The sequence below is a fragment of the Vigna unguiculata genome, chromosome 11 (genome assembly GCF_037176805.1).
Source record: "Vigna unguiculata cultivar grain cowpea cultivar isolate G323 ecotype 2 chromosome 11, ASM3717680v1, whole genome shotgun sequence".
In the NCBI taxonomy this organism is placed as follows: Eukaryota; Viridiplantae; Streptophyta; class Magnoliopsida; order Fabales; family Fabaceae; genus Vigna; species Vigna unguiculata.
In genome coordinates this window covers 29,371,227-29,389,473 of record NC_140802.1, presented here as the reverse complement: position 1 = coordinate 29,389,473, position 18,247 = coordinate 29,371,227, and the positions used below count along the sequence as shown (strand labels likewise).

The following is an 18,247-nucleotide window of genomic DNA, read 5'->3' as shown; positions in this document are numbered from 1 at the left end:
CTGTAAAGATAAGTTTGTTCTATTGAAGATATGTCCAATATGTTGGTTACTGCGGTTTCAAAAACAGTTAATGGAAGTAGTGTTGATTAAGAAACAAATTGTCCCCTGCTAAGATGTTTTGGTACTTGCTTATAATAGCTAGTTTTAAACCATTATTTGCCATTAAAGGAGGACCAAAGATTGGGGAAATTACTCCACTTGGCCATGCTTGATTCGTCTACTACACTAATCCACCCTCTTTGTCTAGTTCTACAATTAGCTTATTTTAAGGCTCTTCTTACTCGTTTACCCTCATGGCCTTACACACTTATATGCACATTTTGTGTACCCTACTAGCACTTAGCACATAAATCTTTGTCCTTACAATCTCTTCAACTAAATAAGTTTTCGTCATCGAAGATGTATTCCCGAGGAAATCACTTTCACCATATTTATTCGTTTTCTTCTAGTAAGGTTAGGTGTTGCAGGCAACCTTCGATAAGTGAACAAAGTGGGGGTATAAAATGGAAAAGGGGAAAGGTGCTACTTTAATTTGTGATGATCATAGATTGAATTTTTATTGATCAAATCCACGTCCATTTTAGATCCAAATAATTTGATCAGATTTTTGATCCAAGTCCATTTTTTTCAGTAGAACTAGAATGATTTTTTTTTAAATCTATATCCAAATATTTGGATCAAGATTTAAATCCAAATCCAAATATCTGGATTAAGATTTAAATCCAGATCCAAATATTTGGACCAGGTTCAAAATCAAGAATATATTTTTTATAAAAGAAATTTAAATTGAATTTTCTAAAACTTGTATTTTTAGGGCCAACACCATTGAATTTGGCAATTTTTTTGTCGGAGGAAACTCGGCCGAATTTCAACATGGGAGGGACTCGAATGACTTTCGGTCGTGGCTGACTAGCCAAATTTTGGGCCAGGGCCAACTCATCCAAATTTTGACCAGGGCCGACTTGACTAAATTCGACCGAATTTTGACCGAAGCCCACTAGGCCGAACATGACAAAATTTTGGTCGCAACCGTCTTGGCTTAATTTGGCCAAATTTCGTCTGGTGTCGACTCATCCCAATGAGATCAAATTTCGGTCCAGGATCGGCTAAGCCAAATTTTGGTCGGGATAACTTGACTGAAGTCGGCCGAATACGACAAAATTTCGTATAGGGTCACACCGACTCAAATGAATGTAGCCAAATTTTGGCTAGTTCTTCTCTACCTTTATCCAAACCCAACTAAAAATATAAATTGAAAATTTGGATTATATTTGATGGGTTATCCCTATTTGAAAATCTAGATTTAAAGAAAATTTGAGTTTTTTCCCACCCGAACTTTAATATTAAATATTGAAAGAAAGTAAAGGGCGATTGATGAAGAATATTACAAAGGGTGCTCTTTATTTCAATTTCCATATAAAATAATTGAAAAGAAGAAAGTAAACAAAAAATACTTAGTGAATGACCATGAACAACTTTCAAATTTAAATCAGACATCTCAATACAATGGTGATTAATTGGATCCGGTTTTTTCAAACATATTTTGTATAAAATATCAAACACTCAGGGTTGGCCACCAAATATACATATAATGGAACATAAGTATATGTCCAAATATCATATTTATCAACGAATAATAACATGGCATGATTCTAAAATGGAAAAGGATTTTCTGAAAACTAAAATTTGACAATTTTCTCTTACAACATGAGGTGACATCTCCTAAGTGGCTATCTATTTTTTCATTTACTTATTTCTATATATTCTTAAATCAGTTAAAAGATGACACTTCAAGTTGTAATAGAAGTTGTCAAAATTTAGTAGTCAAAATATCATTGTCCTTCTAAAATTGTTATCTCACAATCAAACTGAATAATATTCTTCCAGACATATGTATAGTAGTACGTGTAGAGATTGTCAGAAACTTTTCTATTTTCCATACCATTTATTTTATTTTATTTTAAATCATTTATCTTGCCTCAAGCAATGTCTCAGACATTTCGTTGAGAGAATACACATCCACATTTCTTGAAGAAGAATCTGTCATGGTTGTCAAGTTATTTCTTCCCGTGTAAAATCCAGGTTGACTTGGCTCAGGCAATAACTTTTCGCCATTCAACATTAAAACAACTGAAGACATGTTTGGCCTATCCTCTGGTCTCTGTTGTACGCACAACAAACCAATATGAATATATCTTAATATTTCAGATGGACCATCTCCAGTGTCAACTAACTCATCCATTAGTTCCATTGGCCTTTTTTCAATCCATAGTCTCCATGCCTATGAAGAAAATACATGAAAACCATCAATAGATGTTAAAAAATTGATTTTTAGTCTAATTTAACCTTATAAAACCAATATGTAACATGAGGTATGCACCTACTTATAAATTATAAATTGATCTTATATTTAACCGATGTGGAACTTCTAATCATGTTATTCAAAAACTACCAATGAAAAAATATTCAGTGTTTCATGAGAGATCAGGGTGTTATTAAATTTCACTTTTAACTTACATGTCCAAGAAGATTTAGCTCATTGTGTGGGTCACGAAATCCTCTATTCTTCCTTCCACTGATTATCTCCAGTACAATTACCCCAAAACTAAATACATCTGATTTAATTGAAAATGATCCATGCACAGCATATTCGGGAGGCATATAACCACTGTGAAAAAAAAGCATTACTCAGAAATGAGAATTTAGATTTGTACATAAAATGGGTAAGAAAGAAACAAGTATAGAAAAACTTACTATGTTCCCATCACTTTATTTGTGTTTGCTTCATCTTGATCTAGGTTAAATGCCCTAGCCATACCAAAATCTGATATTTTTGGTTTCATATTGTTGTCAAGAAGAATATTACTAGTCTTGAGATCTCTATGAATGATTTTTAGTCTAGAATCTTGATGAAGATAGAGAAGTCCTCTAGCAATTCCATCAATAATTTCAAATCTCTTTGCCCAATCTATTGATGAACTTCTTGCGGAATCTGAGAAAATTCACCACCATGTTACGAAAAATATCACAAATATTGGAAAAATTAGATTCTAACAAAACCCCCACCAAAAATAAAGTAATCCAAGCTTCTATTTGGCATGAATTCATAAATTAGCAGTCTTTCATCTTGCTGAATAGAACAACCAAGAAGCTTTACAAGATTGCGGTGTTGAAGTTTTGCAATCAACAATACTTCATTCTTGAACTCATCTAAACCTTGTCCCGAAGTTTTAGAAAGCCTCTTAACTGCAATTTCTTGCCCATCTGGTAATATTCCCTGACAATAATTTCATAACATTCAAGTTATTTCTTTGTGAAGATGAATGATAAGTAAAATTTAATTCATACCTTGTACACCGGTCCAAATCCCCCTTGTCCCAATTTGTTACTTTCAGAAAAGTTATTTGTGGCATTGGAGATGTATAAAAAGTCGAATATTGGTAAATCAATGTCATCCTTCTTATTCTTGTTCTTCCAGTAATTTGTTTCTGCTACTTAAAAATGTATCAGATCTTACGCAAAACAAAGATATAATAGAAAAGAATTTTCAGTAAAGTGTAACAAAATTCAGAACATAAAAATGAAGATTGGTTGTTATTACATTCAATCATTGCTCAGTTTAAAGTAAAATATAACACAAACTGTTGTGGCAATATTTAATCATTATGAGTTCACCTGCTTGCTTGAGTTTATTCCTGTTGAGGCAAAATATGGACCCAAATACTACAATGGCGATGATGAATATAGTGCAACCAAGTATAATTCCTCCTATCTTCCTGTTGAAGGCGTGATCTAAAAGATTAAGAACATAATCAACAAATACACAATTACACATTGGACCATTTACAAAACATATAACTAGAAACAGATATATATAGAAATTCTTGTTCAACTTAACCTTGAGAACATAATACATGTCAATATTTTGTGGATGATTTCAAAATCAATAGGGTGAAAAGGAAAAAGGAATAGAGCAGAAATTGGGAATGGCCGCACCGCGTTCTCAGTTTAAGTAATGAAATGAAACGATACACAAATTGATTTTCGTGAATCTTACCATAGAAGGTACTTTTTTTAGCACAGTTAGTAGCGACAGATTGTATTTTTTGTATCTTAATGGAAAATACTATGTTAAACCTACCCTACTATATGTGGGGTATACTTATTTCTTCTTTAAAATTTTCATTTTATTTGGAAAGAATTACATAATGTTTGGGCTTGGAATGATAACGTTTTCGGATGGTGGGATCAACCCATTTTGTAAAATTAGGTTCATATTTACAAAATCATCCAACTTAACTTCGATTATTTTTCTACACCCTTCTGTACATTTTTTTCTTTTCTTTCTCAATTATTTCCTTTTATTCTTTATTAATCATACATAAGAGTTGAGGCACACATTTGTAACTACAACTAGGATGATAAGAGGACAGGTGGGTGTGGTCCCTATATATGCATAATCACTAAGACAAAAAGTGTTATAACGTCACCTAGTTAATCTCTTCTAAAGAGAACACGGACGTCAAAAATGATTGATGGCATTTTTGTAAATAAAGAATCAATTTTAACGCCTGTCCAGAAAATCTCCGACGTCCTTTAACGTCTGTTACTGATGCGCCCGATGTCCCTCCAGCTTGATGTTTGTTCCCCATGCGCCCGACGTCCCGTAACGTCGATTTCTTCACTAATCTGACTTCCTTTAACGTCGATTTATATCAGAACTGATGTCCCCCTTCATAAATTGATTCACAGCACCGCAAAAACCTAACTGTTTCTCTTCTTCGCGAGCCATCTCTGTCATTTGCCGGCCAGCGCGACCTTCGCAGGTGAGTTTTCAACCATGAATCTTGTTGGGTTTTGATTTGTGCACTGATTTAAGCATTTTGAACCGATTGGATTTCGTTTTAGTCTCCATTTTACATAAATGCAGGGTTTTCCCTCTTTGCACCATGAATTTTTTCGCCGACAGCCCACCCTCCTCTATCTACATCCTTGTTTTTTCTACAAGAGGTTAGTTTTTCATTTTCCTCTAATTCATGTATGCGTTTATTTTATATATTTTTTTGGCTTGTTTTTTTATTAGGAAAATTATGATTTTTGATATATTTGGAATAAAATTAAGATTTATTATAAGATGAGTTGCATGTTAAAATGATTTTAATGTATTTTGTTGGTTTTTTTGGCTTATTTTTTTTTTATTTGAAATTTTATGATAGTTGATAAATTTAATTGATAAATATATTTTATATTTATTATTAGATTTGTTGCATGTTAAAATATTTTTATTTTTATTTTTTAATATTATTATTGCATTGTTATTTTATATGTGAAGATTTATTATAATTTTAGTTCACAATATTGAGAGAACCTTAGTTCCCATTTGAGATCTAGTACAAATGATTAAATTTTTAATTGTTTGTATTAGATTTTAAATTGTCTGATCGGACAATTTGAAAAAATTATTTTTCATAATTGCTTATAACGTGTATATTGAAGTTTATGCATAAATTTGATAAAATTTCGATTGAGGCAATTTGTGTTGTTCTCTGGATGCATACTTGATTGTGATCATGATTGATCTCTTTCATTTCGTGTACTTTAGAGACCAATGCGAAATGCTGTTGAAATTTTGTCAAATTTATGATGTTTGACTTCTTCGTATACGTGTTAAGAAATTATGAAAAATAATTTTTTCAAATGGGTAGGGTAGGGTCTTACCTTGTGATAATTAAGAATTTGAGATTGATGAAGTTTTTTACGAAAATAGTATGGATCTAAGTTGGATGAATGAGCGTCACATCAGTGAAGAGTATGAAAAGGGGGTTTCTGACTTTTTGCAATATGCTCAAGAACATGCAATCTCTATTAATGGGACATATTTTTGTCTTTATGTTCATTGTCTTTTCATATTCAGAATAATGAGAAGTTATACACTTTGGACTTGACATGGAGTAGTTAGACCAACCTACGACGTCACGAGGAATAGATTATGTAAACCAATGGATGGATGATCATTTAGAAAACATGGTACGTGATGTTGGGTAAGAAAATTTTGAAAAATCTCATTTATTTAATTCTCTTAAGTTTGATTCAGAGGAAGAGTTGTACCCAGGATGCGCTAACTTTACACGATTGTCGGCAACTTTGAAATTGTTCAGTTTAAAAGCGAGGAATGGATGGACCGATAAAAGTTTCACAGAATTGTTGGAGTTGCTAAAGGAAATGCTTCCAAAAAATAACATGTTACCTATCCGTAATTACGAGGCAAAGAAAATTTTATGTCCAATGGGTTTAGAATATCAAAAGATACACGCATACCCCAATGATTATGTTTTATACAGAGACGAGTTTGCTTCACTAAAGGTGTGTCCAACATGTGGTTTATCGTGGTTTAAAAAGAAAATTGATGAAAGTGGTGATGAAGACAAAGATGGTCCACCTGCTAAAGTGATATGGTATCTTCCTATAATACCTAGATTCAAATGATTTTTTCCATTAAAGAAGATGAAAAGAACCTGAAATGGCACATTGATGGAAGAAAGTGTGATAATCTTCTTCGACACTCAGCTGATTCTCCACAGTGGAAGAAGATTGATGAAACATTTCCAGACTTTGGTGTAGAGCCAAGAAACTTAAGACTTGGACTTGCTACAAATGGTATGAATCCTTATGGGAACTTAAGTAGCAAACATAGTTCATGGCCAATTTTGTTGATGATAGACAATCTATCTCCTTTGTTATGCATGAAGAGAAAATATATGATGTTGTCTATGATGATATCGGGTCCTAGACCACTTAGAAATGACATTGATGTGTACCTAAAGTCGTTGATCGATGATTTGAAACTGTTGTGGGAAGAAGGCATTGATGTGTCCGATTCATATTGTCAAGAAACTTTCTGTTTGCGTGCAATGTTCTTTTGCACCATAAATGATTTCCCAGCATATGGAAACTTGAGCGATTACAGTGTTAAAGGTCATTTCACATGTCAAATTTGTGAAGAAAACACAAGTTATATTCAATTGAAACATGGTCAGAAAACCGTGTATACAAAACATTGAAAATTCCTTCCTCGAAATCATCCTTACTAGAGAATGAAAAAAGCATTTAATGGAAGTCCTGAGAATAAAGTTGTGACGAGACCCTACAATGGTGAAGAAGTATACAATCAGGTGAAAAACATTGATATTGTGTTCGGTAAACATCAAAAGAAGAAGACCACAAAGAAAAATATTTGGAATAAACGATCAGTCTGCTTTAATCTTCCATATTGGTGTAAATTTGAGGTACGACATTGTATAGACGTGATGCACATTGAAAAAAATGTATGTGATAGCGTCATCGGGACTTTACAAAAGGTAAAAGGAAAGACCAAGGATGGAATAAAAGCACGACAAGATTTGGTGGACATGGGTATCCTTTCTAAGTTACATCCACAATCAATTGGAAGACGTACCTACTTGCCCCCAGCCTGTCACAGTCTTTCTAGAAAGGAGAAGCAAACTTTTTATCAGTGTTTAAAAAGTGTGAAGGTTCCCCAAGGTTACTCTTCAAATATTAGTACCCTTGTTTCTATGCAAGATTTAAAGTTAGTTGGTTTAAAGTCCCATGATTGTCATGTGCTGATGCAACAATTGTTACTAGTAGCTATTCAAGCCATCTTACCTTCTTCTGTTAGAGGTATTATAACATGTTTGTGTATGTTCTTTAATGCAATATGCAAGAAAGTTATTGACCTTCGAGTGTTAAATGATTTGGAAAATGAGACCATTACACTATTGTGTCAATTGGAAATGTATTTTCCACCATCATTTTTTGATATCATGGTTCATTTGATAGTTCATCTAGTTAGAGAAAATCGATTATGTGGGCCAGTTTTCTTGACATGGATGTGTCAAGAATCAATATCGACTGGAAGCTTCAATTTTAGAACAGTACATTGCAGAAGAAGCCATTGAATTCTTTTCAAGTTATATGCCAAGTTGTGCACCAATTGGAGTTTCTAAGAGTAGACATGAAGGTAAATATGAAGGCAAGGGTGTTCGAGGAGTGAAGATTCAAAGTGTTAGTAGAAAAGAAGTTGATCAAGCCCATTTGTACATCTTAAACAACATTGTAGAAGTTATTCCTTACATTTCACAACACATTGATGAAATGAAGTCTGCATACCCACATATGAGTGAAAAATGGGCACTTAATGAACATAACAAAACTTTCTTATCATGGTTTAAGAAAACAATTTATGCGATTCCAAATGTTTCTAAAACTCTATTGAGGCTAGCTCATGAACCGAACACTGATGTGATCGCATATGGCAGGTTCTACATAAACAATTGTTGTTTCTATTCAAAGATGAAAGATGAGAAAAGTAGAGTTCAAAATAGTGGGGTTACACTTAAGCTGAAGCTGTACATTTTGCCAGTTCTAAGGACAAAAATCTAATTACAACATCCATTAGTTACTTCGGAATAATACAAGAAATATGGGAAGTTGACTATGTAACTTTTAGAGTGCCAGTTTTTAAGTGTAAATGGGTTGATAGAAATTCCGATGTGGGGACAAATGACCTCAGCTTCACTTTGGTGGATCTTAACAAGATGAGTTATATGGATGAACCATTTATTAATGCCATTAAAGTGAGACAATTGTTTTATATCATTGATCCAACCAATCAAAAATGGTCAATTGTATTAGAACGAAGAAGCATGCACAGAAATTGTGATGAATATTGTCTTTATCTACTTGAGACGACGTCTTTCTCATCAACAACCATTTAAGACAAGGTTGATGACGTAACTGATGACATTCATGCTATTCGAAGTGATCACAATGAAGGCATATGAGAGAAAAAAATACCTTATTAGGTGTTTATTTATTAATATTTTCACATTTATAATTTTATATTTTTCGTGTAATATAGTAGAGGTAAATTAGTATATTTTCCTTATTAACATTTTCTAATGATGTGTTTTTCAGGTATGACGAGCTTTGGGTCAGCAAAGAGTGGACCAGATAGATCTATGACTCGGTTGTCGAGTGTCACAAACCAACGACTTGGTAAACAAAGGTTGCTGGTCGAGATTGATCCCCAATCGAATGATCTTAGTGGCCTAGGGGAAAACGATTACCGTAGCTATAGAGGGATGTTGTCCAAAAAGAAAATCCCTATTGTGATTGCTTCGTGGGATGACGTCGCGAAGGTCGATAAGAACCTCCTATGGCAAGATGTTTTAGTATGTTTACTTAAAGCAACTATATTGTTTATTATCTTAGTTAACACATAACTTATTTGTTGATTTTTGAACAACAAAATTTTGATATTGCTCCAAACATCGAGCGAATTAGGAAGAAAGTGCTATCTTACATAGGCACCAGATGGAGGGACTTCAAGGCAAGGCTCACACATCTATATGTGTTTGGAGACAAACAACATGATACTCCTTGCATAAAGTACTCAATCTTTGAGGAGGATTGGATGTATTTTTGTGCATGCAGAGAGTGTGAGGATTGACAGGTTTGTTTATGAAATTTGTTTATAGTGACATTAGTCATACATTTTTGAATTAAAGTTAGTAAATAGTGTTATGTGTGTGATAGGAAAAAAGGACAACAACCTAAGAAAGACAAAGGCTTAATGATACACCTCACGTACTCTTTAGAGGTAGCTATGCATTATTAGAGAAAGAAATGAAAAAGTCTCGTTCACAAGCCTTAGGACTTGAGTCCCCTGACGAAGTACCTGCAATTCCTAGGTACGAGCTGTGGAAGGCTGCAAGAATAGTAAGTGCATCACGTATTTGACACCCATAGTTCATATGATTCCTCTTTATGATTAAACTTGCTTATGTGGTGTAGGATGAGTTAGTTGAGAAAGAGACTCAGGGTTCGTTTGTTGGTCATGGTCGAGACGATATACTGACAACAACGATTGGAAAGCCAGAGCACCCATGACTTATTTGTGGTGTTGGAGGTTTCATTGATCTTCGAGATTACTTTGGTCTTCCACAAAGAAGTAACGAATCCTTAAGTCAAGAGGCCTTGAGGAAGATGGAGCAACAAATGGAGGAAAAAATGAACCAACGCATGGGAATTACGGAGCAACGCTTCATGGAACAACTTCAACAACAAACACTTGAAGAAAAGCTTCTGTCCATGCATCAGCAGAATATGGAGATCCCCACTCAAGCTCCTACAGAACATCGTGTGAGCACAAAAGGCTCATGCTCTGCTGCAGATCATACTGACTACACAAGTCAGTATGAGCTATTGGTTGATGGAGATCCTCCACACGTAGTGGCCATAGGACGACAACTTCAAGGGGGCAGACTATCCATGGTGTTCCTTTACTGCCCTAGTACGCGCGTGTGACAATTGATGAAATTCTAGATCCCCATGCTCAAGTGCCTTTGCCAACATCAGAAATCCAATTCGTTGGGGAAGCTTTAGGCAAATTTATAGCTTGGCCTAAAGCATTGATGATGCCATACTTTGGCCCACAAAAAGTATCATGGCATCATATTCTAAGTAGTTCAATTTTACAATTTATAAACCTTTTGATCTTATACCTTTCAAAAATCTTTATTTCAGTCCACCCGTCCTAAAAAGCAGCATGTCAGGCGTCAATGTGTTATACATGAAGATGATGACATGGTAGAAGCAGAAGATGAACCTCTAGGGAAGCTTCTCACAAAATTACACAAATTGAAGAGAGGACTAGTAGTGCTCTAGTGGGAGTTAAGAGTATTTGGCCTCCACTGTCATGTTCCATTGTACATCTATCTGAATGATGCACTAGAGATCGTTGCGGGAGACAAGATGTTAAATATTTCAATTTTACAACCATGGTGCATGTAAGATTTTTTATTGTATTCTACATTTAGAACATTGAATTGGTACTTTTTAATTTATACCTAACAGTTTTATTGTAGGTACATGAACAAAGTAATTGTGGAACAAGGCTCAACTTCCATGTATGGATTCATTGAACCTCAGACCATTCAAGCTTCTGGAAACTCACCTTATCACGTGAAAAGTTATTTGCAAACATGGATGGCTAAGACAAACAGAGATTTACATTGCGTGTAAGACCTATAGAATTTAAGTAATTAAATAAATAGTTAATTAATAAATACGGGTAGAGAGAGCCTTTATGGCATTAAATTCTAACTTGTATGATGTGGAAAAGTACTAGCTCAAATGGTTGAGAGTACTTTATTATGTGAGAGGACTTGGGTTCAAGTCCTATGTATGTCAATTATGTGTTATTTATTTGTTATTATACTTTTATATATGTGATCATGTTGTGGAATGATATAATCCATGAATTAAATTAGCTAGTAAGAAACATGAATTGGCTTGATGGTTTAGCATTGACTTGGCATTGGAATGGTTGTGGGTTCAAACCTTGATGAACCTAAATTAAACTTTCTTTTTGCCAATATTTCCTTTGGCATAAAGGTGGAAAGGCATGGAAACCCTAGATGGCTAAGGAGCAGCCAAGGGTGGCTGAAAAACAGACCATAAAGATCCAATAAATGGTAATTAACATCACCATTATTTAAATTTCTATCTGATTTTGAGTTCTAGATGAGGAATCGCCTGGAGGTACGAGCCTGACCGCCAGGCGACATATGTATGCCAACCCAGATTCTGGGTGTTTGGATGAAGGGCTTGGTAGGGCTGATCAAGCCGCCAGGCGACACGAGCGATATGTATCGATATTGATGATTTTGGGGTTCTGGGTGATTTCCAATCGGGGAAAAGTCTGTGATAATTGTTGAGGGATGATCAGATGTTGAAAATACTATTGAATATCGTGTAATTGAAGGTTAATTTGAATGAAACAGTGCAAATAGGTATTAAGGTTGGAAAGTTTTGGAATTTGATACTACGAGACCAATTGGTGGTGTAATGTTAAGGGGAAATTTTATGGAATAGGTGTGGTTTGTATATTGGACTTCATGTAGGTGAACTATCGTGAGAATTGGGAAAAAATGGACTCTCGCTGGTGTAGTGCAGAATTCTGGAATTTGCCAGAACTGGTATACCTTTAAGGAAAGAAGGAGTTACTGTTTGGTGGGTAGATGTATTGGAAAGTTGGGGTCTCTACGGAAGTGGACCTTTAAGGAAACCAGGTATGAATCATTAGACAAAAACTAAGATTTATGTAGTCATGCATTCATGGTATGAATTAACTTGGGGTTTCAATTGGGAAATTTGATGGAATCAATAAGGAACATATGGCAGTAGGGGTATGAGTAAACTAGAGTTCTGTGGAAATAAAATTTGAGTGTACAAGGGATTTAGCCACAGGTCTGAGTACGCTGGAATTAGTGTTAAGGAGTGGTTGGAGACTTAAATAATACTGTAAAAAATGTTGGGATATAAGAGGCATGGCTATGGAGAGCACATTGTGAAACAGGAAGTGTGAACTTGTGAAACCTTTGGAGATGTGAACCTATTTGGCAATCATGAGTATAGAGAGAAGTATAGTCAAGGCACTAATCTTGGGATTTTGTACCAAAATCATTTGAGTGTGAATGGTATAAATGTGAATCAACTGAATTAAGGTGATAAATGTTATAGTTTATAGATCCAAGTTTGGGCTACAGACTGTTCATAGGACTTGGAATTTAGTACTACGCGACCTACTAGTATGGCGCCTGGCGGAGGTCACTAGTGCAAAATTCTCATTTTACCTCGCCTTATATGCTTCGGTTGGCCAGGAACCGAAGCATATAATGACGCGGTGGCATTTTTGCAATTAGAGCCAAGTTTTAGGCCTCGGTTCTCCAAATACCCGAAGCCAAAGAGGGGTATAGGCCCCGGTTCGCCCAAAACCGGTGCCAAATAGTGGTATAGGCCTCGGTCCAGTAAGACCCGAAGCCAAAAAGTGGCTGGACCTTAGTTGTTTGGCCTCAGTTCAAGTAGACCCGGTGCCAAAAGGGGGTCTATGGCTTCGGTTCCCCTAACAACCGAAGCCATAGGGTTTATTTAGGGTTCAAATTTCGCGAACCCTTCTTCTTCCCCGCGCTTGCGCCTCTGTAACTCCTTCCCCTCGCTCTCTCTCTCTCGCGCGCTCTCTCTCTCTCCGCTGCACCCACTGCCACCACACCCTCCGGCCACCCTGTGCTGCACCTCCATTTCCCGTCTCTCTCTCGCTCTCTCTCTCGCGCTCTCTCTCTCACGGATCTGAAACCCCTTTTTCTCTTGCTCTTTGTGTGCATGCTCGCTTGTCTGGTACTTTTGGACTGGAAATTCTTCTTGGTATTTTTGTGTTTTGTTTGTAGATACGCTTAAGGTGGCGTCGATAAAAGGGAGAATTTATGTGGAAGACGTATGATGGAGATGAGGCGTTAGAGCCCTGAATGACCTTGTTGACATCTGTTTTTTTTCTCTCAAAACAACAGTGATTTCCCACCACCACTCTACCACCTTTACTTCACTGTCATTGTTCGCTTGCAGTATCAATGGCGTTTTCCTCCGCATTCCACGAGAAGGAGTCGCAAACATCAAGGCCTCAGAACAAAGGTGCTCCTGGCTGGATCACAAAATCGCATCTTGAGTGTCCCGTGGATTCTAAAATTTTCAGATTTTCAGATTTTACCCTATGGCCTCGGTCCTATCTGACCCGAGGCAGAAAACTGGGTATATGGCACCGGTTTTGAAACAACCGAGGCCAAAAGAGTTACCTTTTGGCCTCGCCCCAATATGCCTCGGTTCCAGACCCGAGGTAAAATGTGGAAAATAACCGGGGCAAAAAGCCCTTACTGCACTAGTGGGTATTGGAACTGCCAGGCGATAGCTAGAAAACAATGGGCTTCTAGTGCGAGTGACGCCTGGCGGAGAGGGAGGTTTTGCCAAGCGATAATGACAAGGTCAAGGGGCCCTGGAGTGCATGCGCTTGGCGGTATGGGTTGTCCCGCCAAGCGGTATCTGCGACATTGGGATTTCTAAGGCGCTTGGTGCTTAGCGGTACGCATTCTCCACCAAGCGGTTTGGAAGCTGGCAGCGCCTGGCGGTACGTGTCCCCCGCCAAGCGACTTTGCTACTACAGTCTTGGGTTGCTGGTTCTGCATGCGTGATCTAAAAGGCTTTTGGTGATGATTGAAAGGTGGGGTTGCTGGTGTTCCTTGAGTTGAGCTCGGAACGTACCCCTTGAGTTGAGCTCGGGATAGGGGTTAAGCACGTGGCATTCCTCGAGTTGAGCTCGGAATGACGGATGAACATGAGGAACCCTTGAGTTGAGCTCGGGTTGGCGAGTGTTGCCGGTGTGAGTGTGTTGGTTATGGCCAGTATGGATGGGTCCAGATAGATTGCCCTCCTCAGTTAATAGCTGAAGAGTTTCGTATTCGGGAACTCTACCTGGCGTTACGGTGTATGATCCGTAGCAATGGTTTCCCGCACGTGCTCTATCAGTTGTGGCCGATAGGTATGGCAGCAGGTCATCTTGAAGTACTCACTAGGACATGTAGAACGCGAATATCATGGTTGTGGCCATGCTAGATGGAATCAAAGGAAGGTAATTCTATGATGGGATTGGGCGATATATATATATATATATATATATATATATATATATATATATATATATGTGTGTGTGTGTGTGTGTGTGTGTGTGTGTGTGTGTGTGTGTGTGTGTGTGTGTGTGCGTGTGTGTGTGTGTGATTAGTATATGTATATGTGTTTTATATGATTAATTTGTTAAGCTCACCCTATTTTCTTGTGTTTGGTGATGATCGTGTACGCGGTACACGTGAGCAGATGATGTTGATGTAGGTGGTTCTGGTGAAGCTTAGGCACGGAGAGGGGATAGCTCGAGAGTTTTTATTATTATATGTTTTGAAATAATATGTAAACTCTTATGAGACTATTTAGATTATTTTCGTTTTACAAACTATGGATTTCAGATTATATTTGGAAGTAATAAAAATTTAATTTTCCCACGTTTTGGGAAATGAGGTATTATTAAATGCAGCGTATTTATTATTGTTTTTATTTTTATTAAAAATTCGTAATATCCTGACGGGATGTTACATTGCGCCGTACATTCATGGGTAGGTGTTATTGCTTGTAATATTTTATGAGTTATTGTTGATTATTCAACTAAGTACTTGTGATTGATGATAGTTCTCTCATTGGCAACTATTGGTCATCATTTCAAATCAATGCACAATTGTATGGTTTTGTTCAATTGAAGATTATAAATGCTTTGAAAAACATGTTACAAGAGTAAGTGTTACTTTTTTTTTCATATCATATGTATTTAGTTATTAAAACTAACCTATATTTTATGTTTCCAAAATTTCATTAGAGTTGTGGGTAAGCCCAAAGCACAAACGATTAAAGTATTATGCCCAAAGGTTGTAACTCATTCATTTACCAAGTTATTATTTTCGCATCTCAGCTTATGAACTTGATATATGTGATTTTTTTTTGTCATCTTTAGTGTAACAAGCAAGAAGATTCATGGAAATGTGGGTATTATGTCATGTCTTGAATAAGAACAATCATTCGAGTCGCAGTTAAAGATGAATGGATAGAGGTAATAATATATGTATATATCTTTAAGATATTATAAATCATATCAAACTTTAAACAATGATATTCAGACATAATGAATTTGTATTATCTTTTCAGCACTTCAAGAATTCATCACCTCTATCGGATGACACTATCCAGACACTAAGACAAGAGTGGGCAGCATATTTATTGAAATAATGGAGTTAGGCCCTATAACATTAGAATTTTATTTTAAAAACTTTGTAGATCAATTTCGTGATGAAAGTTTTAGTTTTGTTATAATTTTAAAAGTTTAAATAACTCTACAATTATGAGTTAAAATTACTACATTGCTGGAATATAATATGAACTCTGTTCTGAGAATTTTCTGTTTTTGAAGTGTGGGAATATGTAAATACAGTGAAAATTAAAAAAAAAAACTACTGAAATTGACGTTTGTCCTTGCACTGACAAACGTCAAAGGACGTCGGCTGTAGCACTACCCGACATCCTTTGACTTCTGTCAGTGCAAGGACAGAAGTCAATTTCAACAGCTTTTGCCCTATTGTTGGGGCGAGTTGAACATCGGGTGGAGATCGAACTGACGTAAAGGAATGTCGGACTCTTATTTCCAACGTTAGCTAACATCAGTTTTTTTTAGACGTTTATTTTAACGTCACCATATATGACATCGGTATTTTTGCAGACGTCAAAAGCTTAAAATAACCGATGTTATAAGCACTTTTTGTGTTAGTGAATATGGGTAACCTAACGTCCGGACACATACCCCTCCTTAAATGTTTAAAATATTAGTTAGTTAAATAGTTTAATAAAAATATATTAAAAAAATTAGCAATATAAACTTAATATTATTAAGGGTTTAATATTAAAAGAATATATATTTTCTTTTGTTTTAATATATAAAAAGAAATTATGATTGGGTAAATATTGAGTTAGGGTACAAAATAATAATTAGATAAATGTTGAGATATGTTAATTCAATGAAATTAAGGATTGTATTTCTCGAAATACAACTGTTTAAATGAAATCACAGAATTAGGGTACGCTAGAATTAATTATGAATGAATTGTAAAATAAAAAGCATACCTTGGAATTTTGAAGCTCCAATTCGCAGATAAAAATCCTGTCCATCCTGTGCTAGTATCCTGAAGTCAACAATGTTATGAAACCATTGCAAGCAGCCACTTCCGTTGGCACTGATATCCAATTGAGCATAGGCAGTACAAGAGCAGTTGCTCAAGCACAATTTCTGGCACTCCTCAAGACTCATTCTCTTATCATACCAAGATGAAGATGTGTCTGGCAATTTCATTCCCTCGTACTTCTTAAAACTATCTCCCTTGTTGCAATCTAGAGGTATAATTCGATCACAAGTTGAATCTGCAACGTTCGATCGGAATCCACTCAAACATTCACAGTGTTGATGTGCTCCACTCACATTGCAAATAGTGTTCGCACCACACATACCATATTTCTCACACTCATCAAATGAACCAGTGTATAGAGGATCCCAACTTTTACTCTCATCTGACCATAATAAACGCATTTGATACCCTTCTGGGAGCAATCTGCTTCTCAGTTTAGTTGAACTATTCAAGAGTTGAAACTCATAAAAGATTTCATCTTCATTCATAACAAAAAGGGATTTTGTTGAAGGATGAGTAGTTCTTTGTCCAGGTACTCCTGTGACTCCAACACCATTCCAAGAGCCTGGTCTATAAACTATGTCATCATTAGAATCCTTTGTGATAACTAGTTGAGGAAGGCCACGAGTATCAACACCAAATGAAAATTCACCTGGAGTAGGATCGTTGAGGGATTTCCAAGATCTTAAAGCTCTGTAATGACCAGTTTTCAAGTTCATTCCAAGTTTCATTCCTGGAAGCAAAGTATCATCTGGGTAATCAAAGCTTTGCCATAAGAAGTTATTGTAGCCATCTTTCACAACCATGTTTCCTGATTCCAACAACTCGACAGAAACTGGTTTGCTTGGAGTGTGTGATGCATTTGAGGACCATATTTTGGCTCCTGTGCCACTTTTGATACTAAGAATTCCTTGATCACTGTCTAGTTCTAAGACGCCGGAGTGGTCTTGAAGTGGTGTTTCTTTGTTGGCCACCCAAACAACTGTTCTTGGGGATATGGTTTTGTACCAAATTCCAAGGTAACGGCTACCGGAATTTGAAGGGCTGAAGAATCCTGCTTCAAAGGTTCCGTTTGTGGAGACAAGAGTTACATTCTCATTCGTACCATCTTTCAAGGGTTGGGTCGGAGTAATCATCTCCAAAGTGGAGGACATGGATAACAGAGAGAGGAACAAAAGGCACACACCAAACATTTCGAAGCTCTCCATTTTGGTACGATTTTTATCATAAACAATGTGGTTGGCTCTGAACTTGGTACATAAACAACAAAGAGGAAAAAAACATAACCTATGACACGGTCAAGAAAATTCAAAAAGTAAAGACTGTGTTTATTTGTGGTTAGTTTAGTGCGATGCACTATAAAGAAAACAGGGCTGAATAAATACTTTAATGACTATTAATTCTAGGGTAGGTGCGGCAATTGATGAGAATCTCAATGCATTAACTCCAACGGGTAATTCTGGATTTGAACCAACTCTCTGCTCATAATTCTATATAAAGTTGTCTCTAAATGATTTGACAAGTAACTGAAAAATGGTAATAAGCATTAAAAACAAATTGGACCACCCAAGAAGTTAGTG

The 18,247-nt window shown here is 36.2% G+C and overlaps 1 protein-coding gene and 1 pseudogene across 2 annotated transcripts; one reads left to right on the top strand and one right to left on the bottom strand.

Annotated features, from left to right (window-relative positions):
• Positions 1 to 1,583: 1,583 nt before the first annotated feature.
• On the bottom strand, positions 1,584 to 18,018 carry LOC114169296 (G-type lectin S-receptor-like serine/threonine-protein kinase At4g27290). Of its 2 annotated transcripts, none has more exons than XM_028054382.2 (7): positions 16,609 to 18,018; positions 3,676 to 3,792; positions 3,349 to 3,491; positions 3,067 to 3,277; positions 2,755 to 2,992; positions 2,518 to 2,668; positions 1,584 to 2,281 (listed from the first exon to the last, which is right to left on the bottom strand). In XM_028054382.2, the coding sequence occupies exons 1-7, from the start codon at positions 17,873 to 17,875 to the stop codon at positions 1,970 to 1,972; spliced, it is 2,439 nt and encodes an 812-aa protein (XP_027910183.2). In that variant the 5' UTR covers positions 17,876 to 18,018; the 3' UTR covers positions 1,584 to 1,969. The 2 variants fall into 2 exon arrangements, with proteins under 2 accessions (XP_027910183.2, XP_027910184.2); XM_028054383.2 differs by having other exon boundaries at positions 3,349 to 3,488.
• On the top strand, positions 4,622 to 16,602 carry LOC146881715 (uncharacterized; annotated as a pseudogene).
• Positions 18,019 to 18,247: the final 229 nt, after the last annotated feature.

Excerpts from the sequence above, each read along its gene's own strand:
- LOC114169296 (XM_028054382.2), bottom strand. The coding sequence starts at position 17,875 with ATGGAGAGCTTCGAAATGTTTGGTGTGTGCCTTTTGTTCCTCTCTCTG. Across the intron at positions 3,793-16,608 it reads TGGAGCTTCAAAATTCCAAG|ATCACGCCTTCAACAGGAAG; the intron begins GTATGCTTTTTA and ends TTAATCTTTTAG. Across the intron at positions 2,669-2,754 it reads AATAAAGTGATGGGAACATA|TGGTTATATGCCTCCCGAAT; the intron begins GTAAGTTTTTCT and ends TTTTTTTCACAG.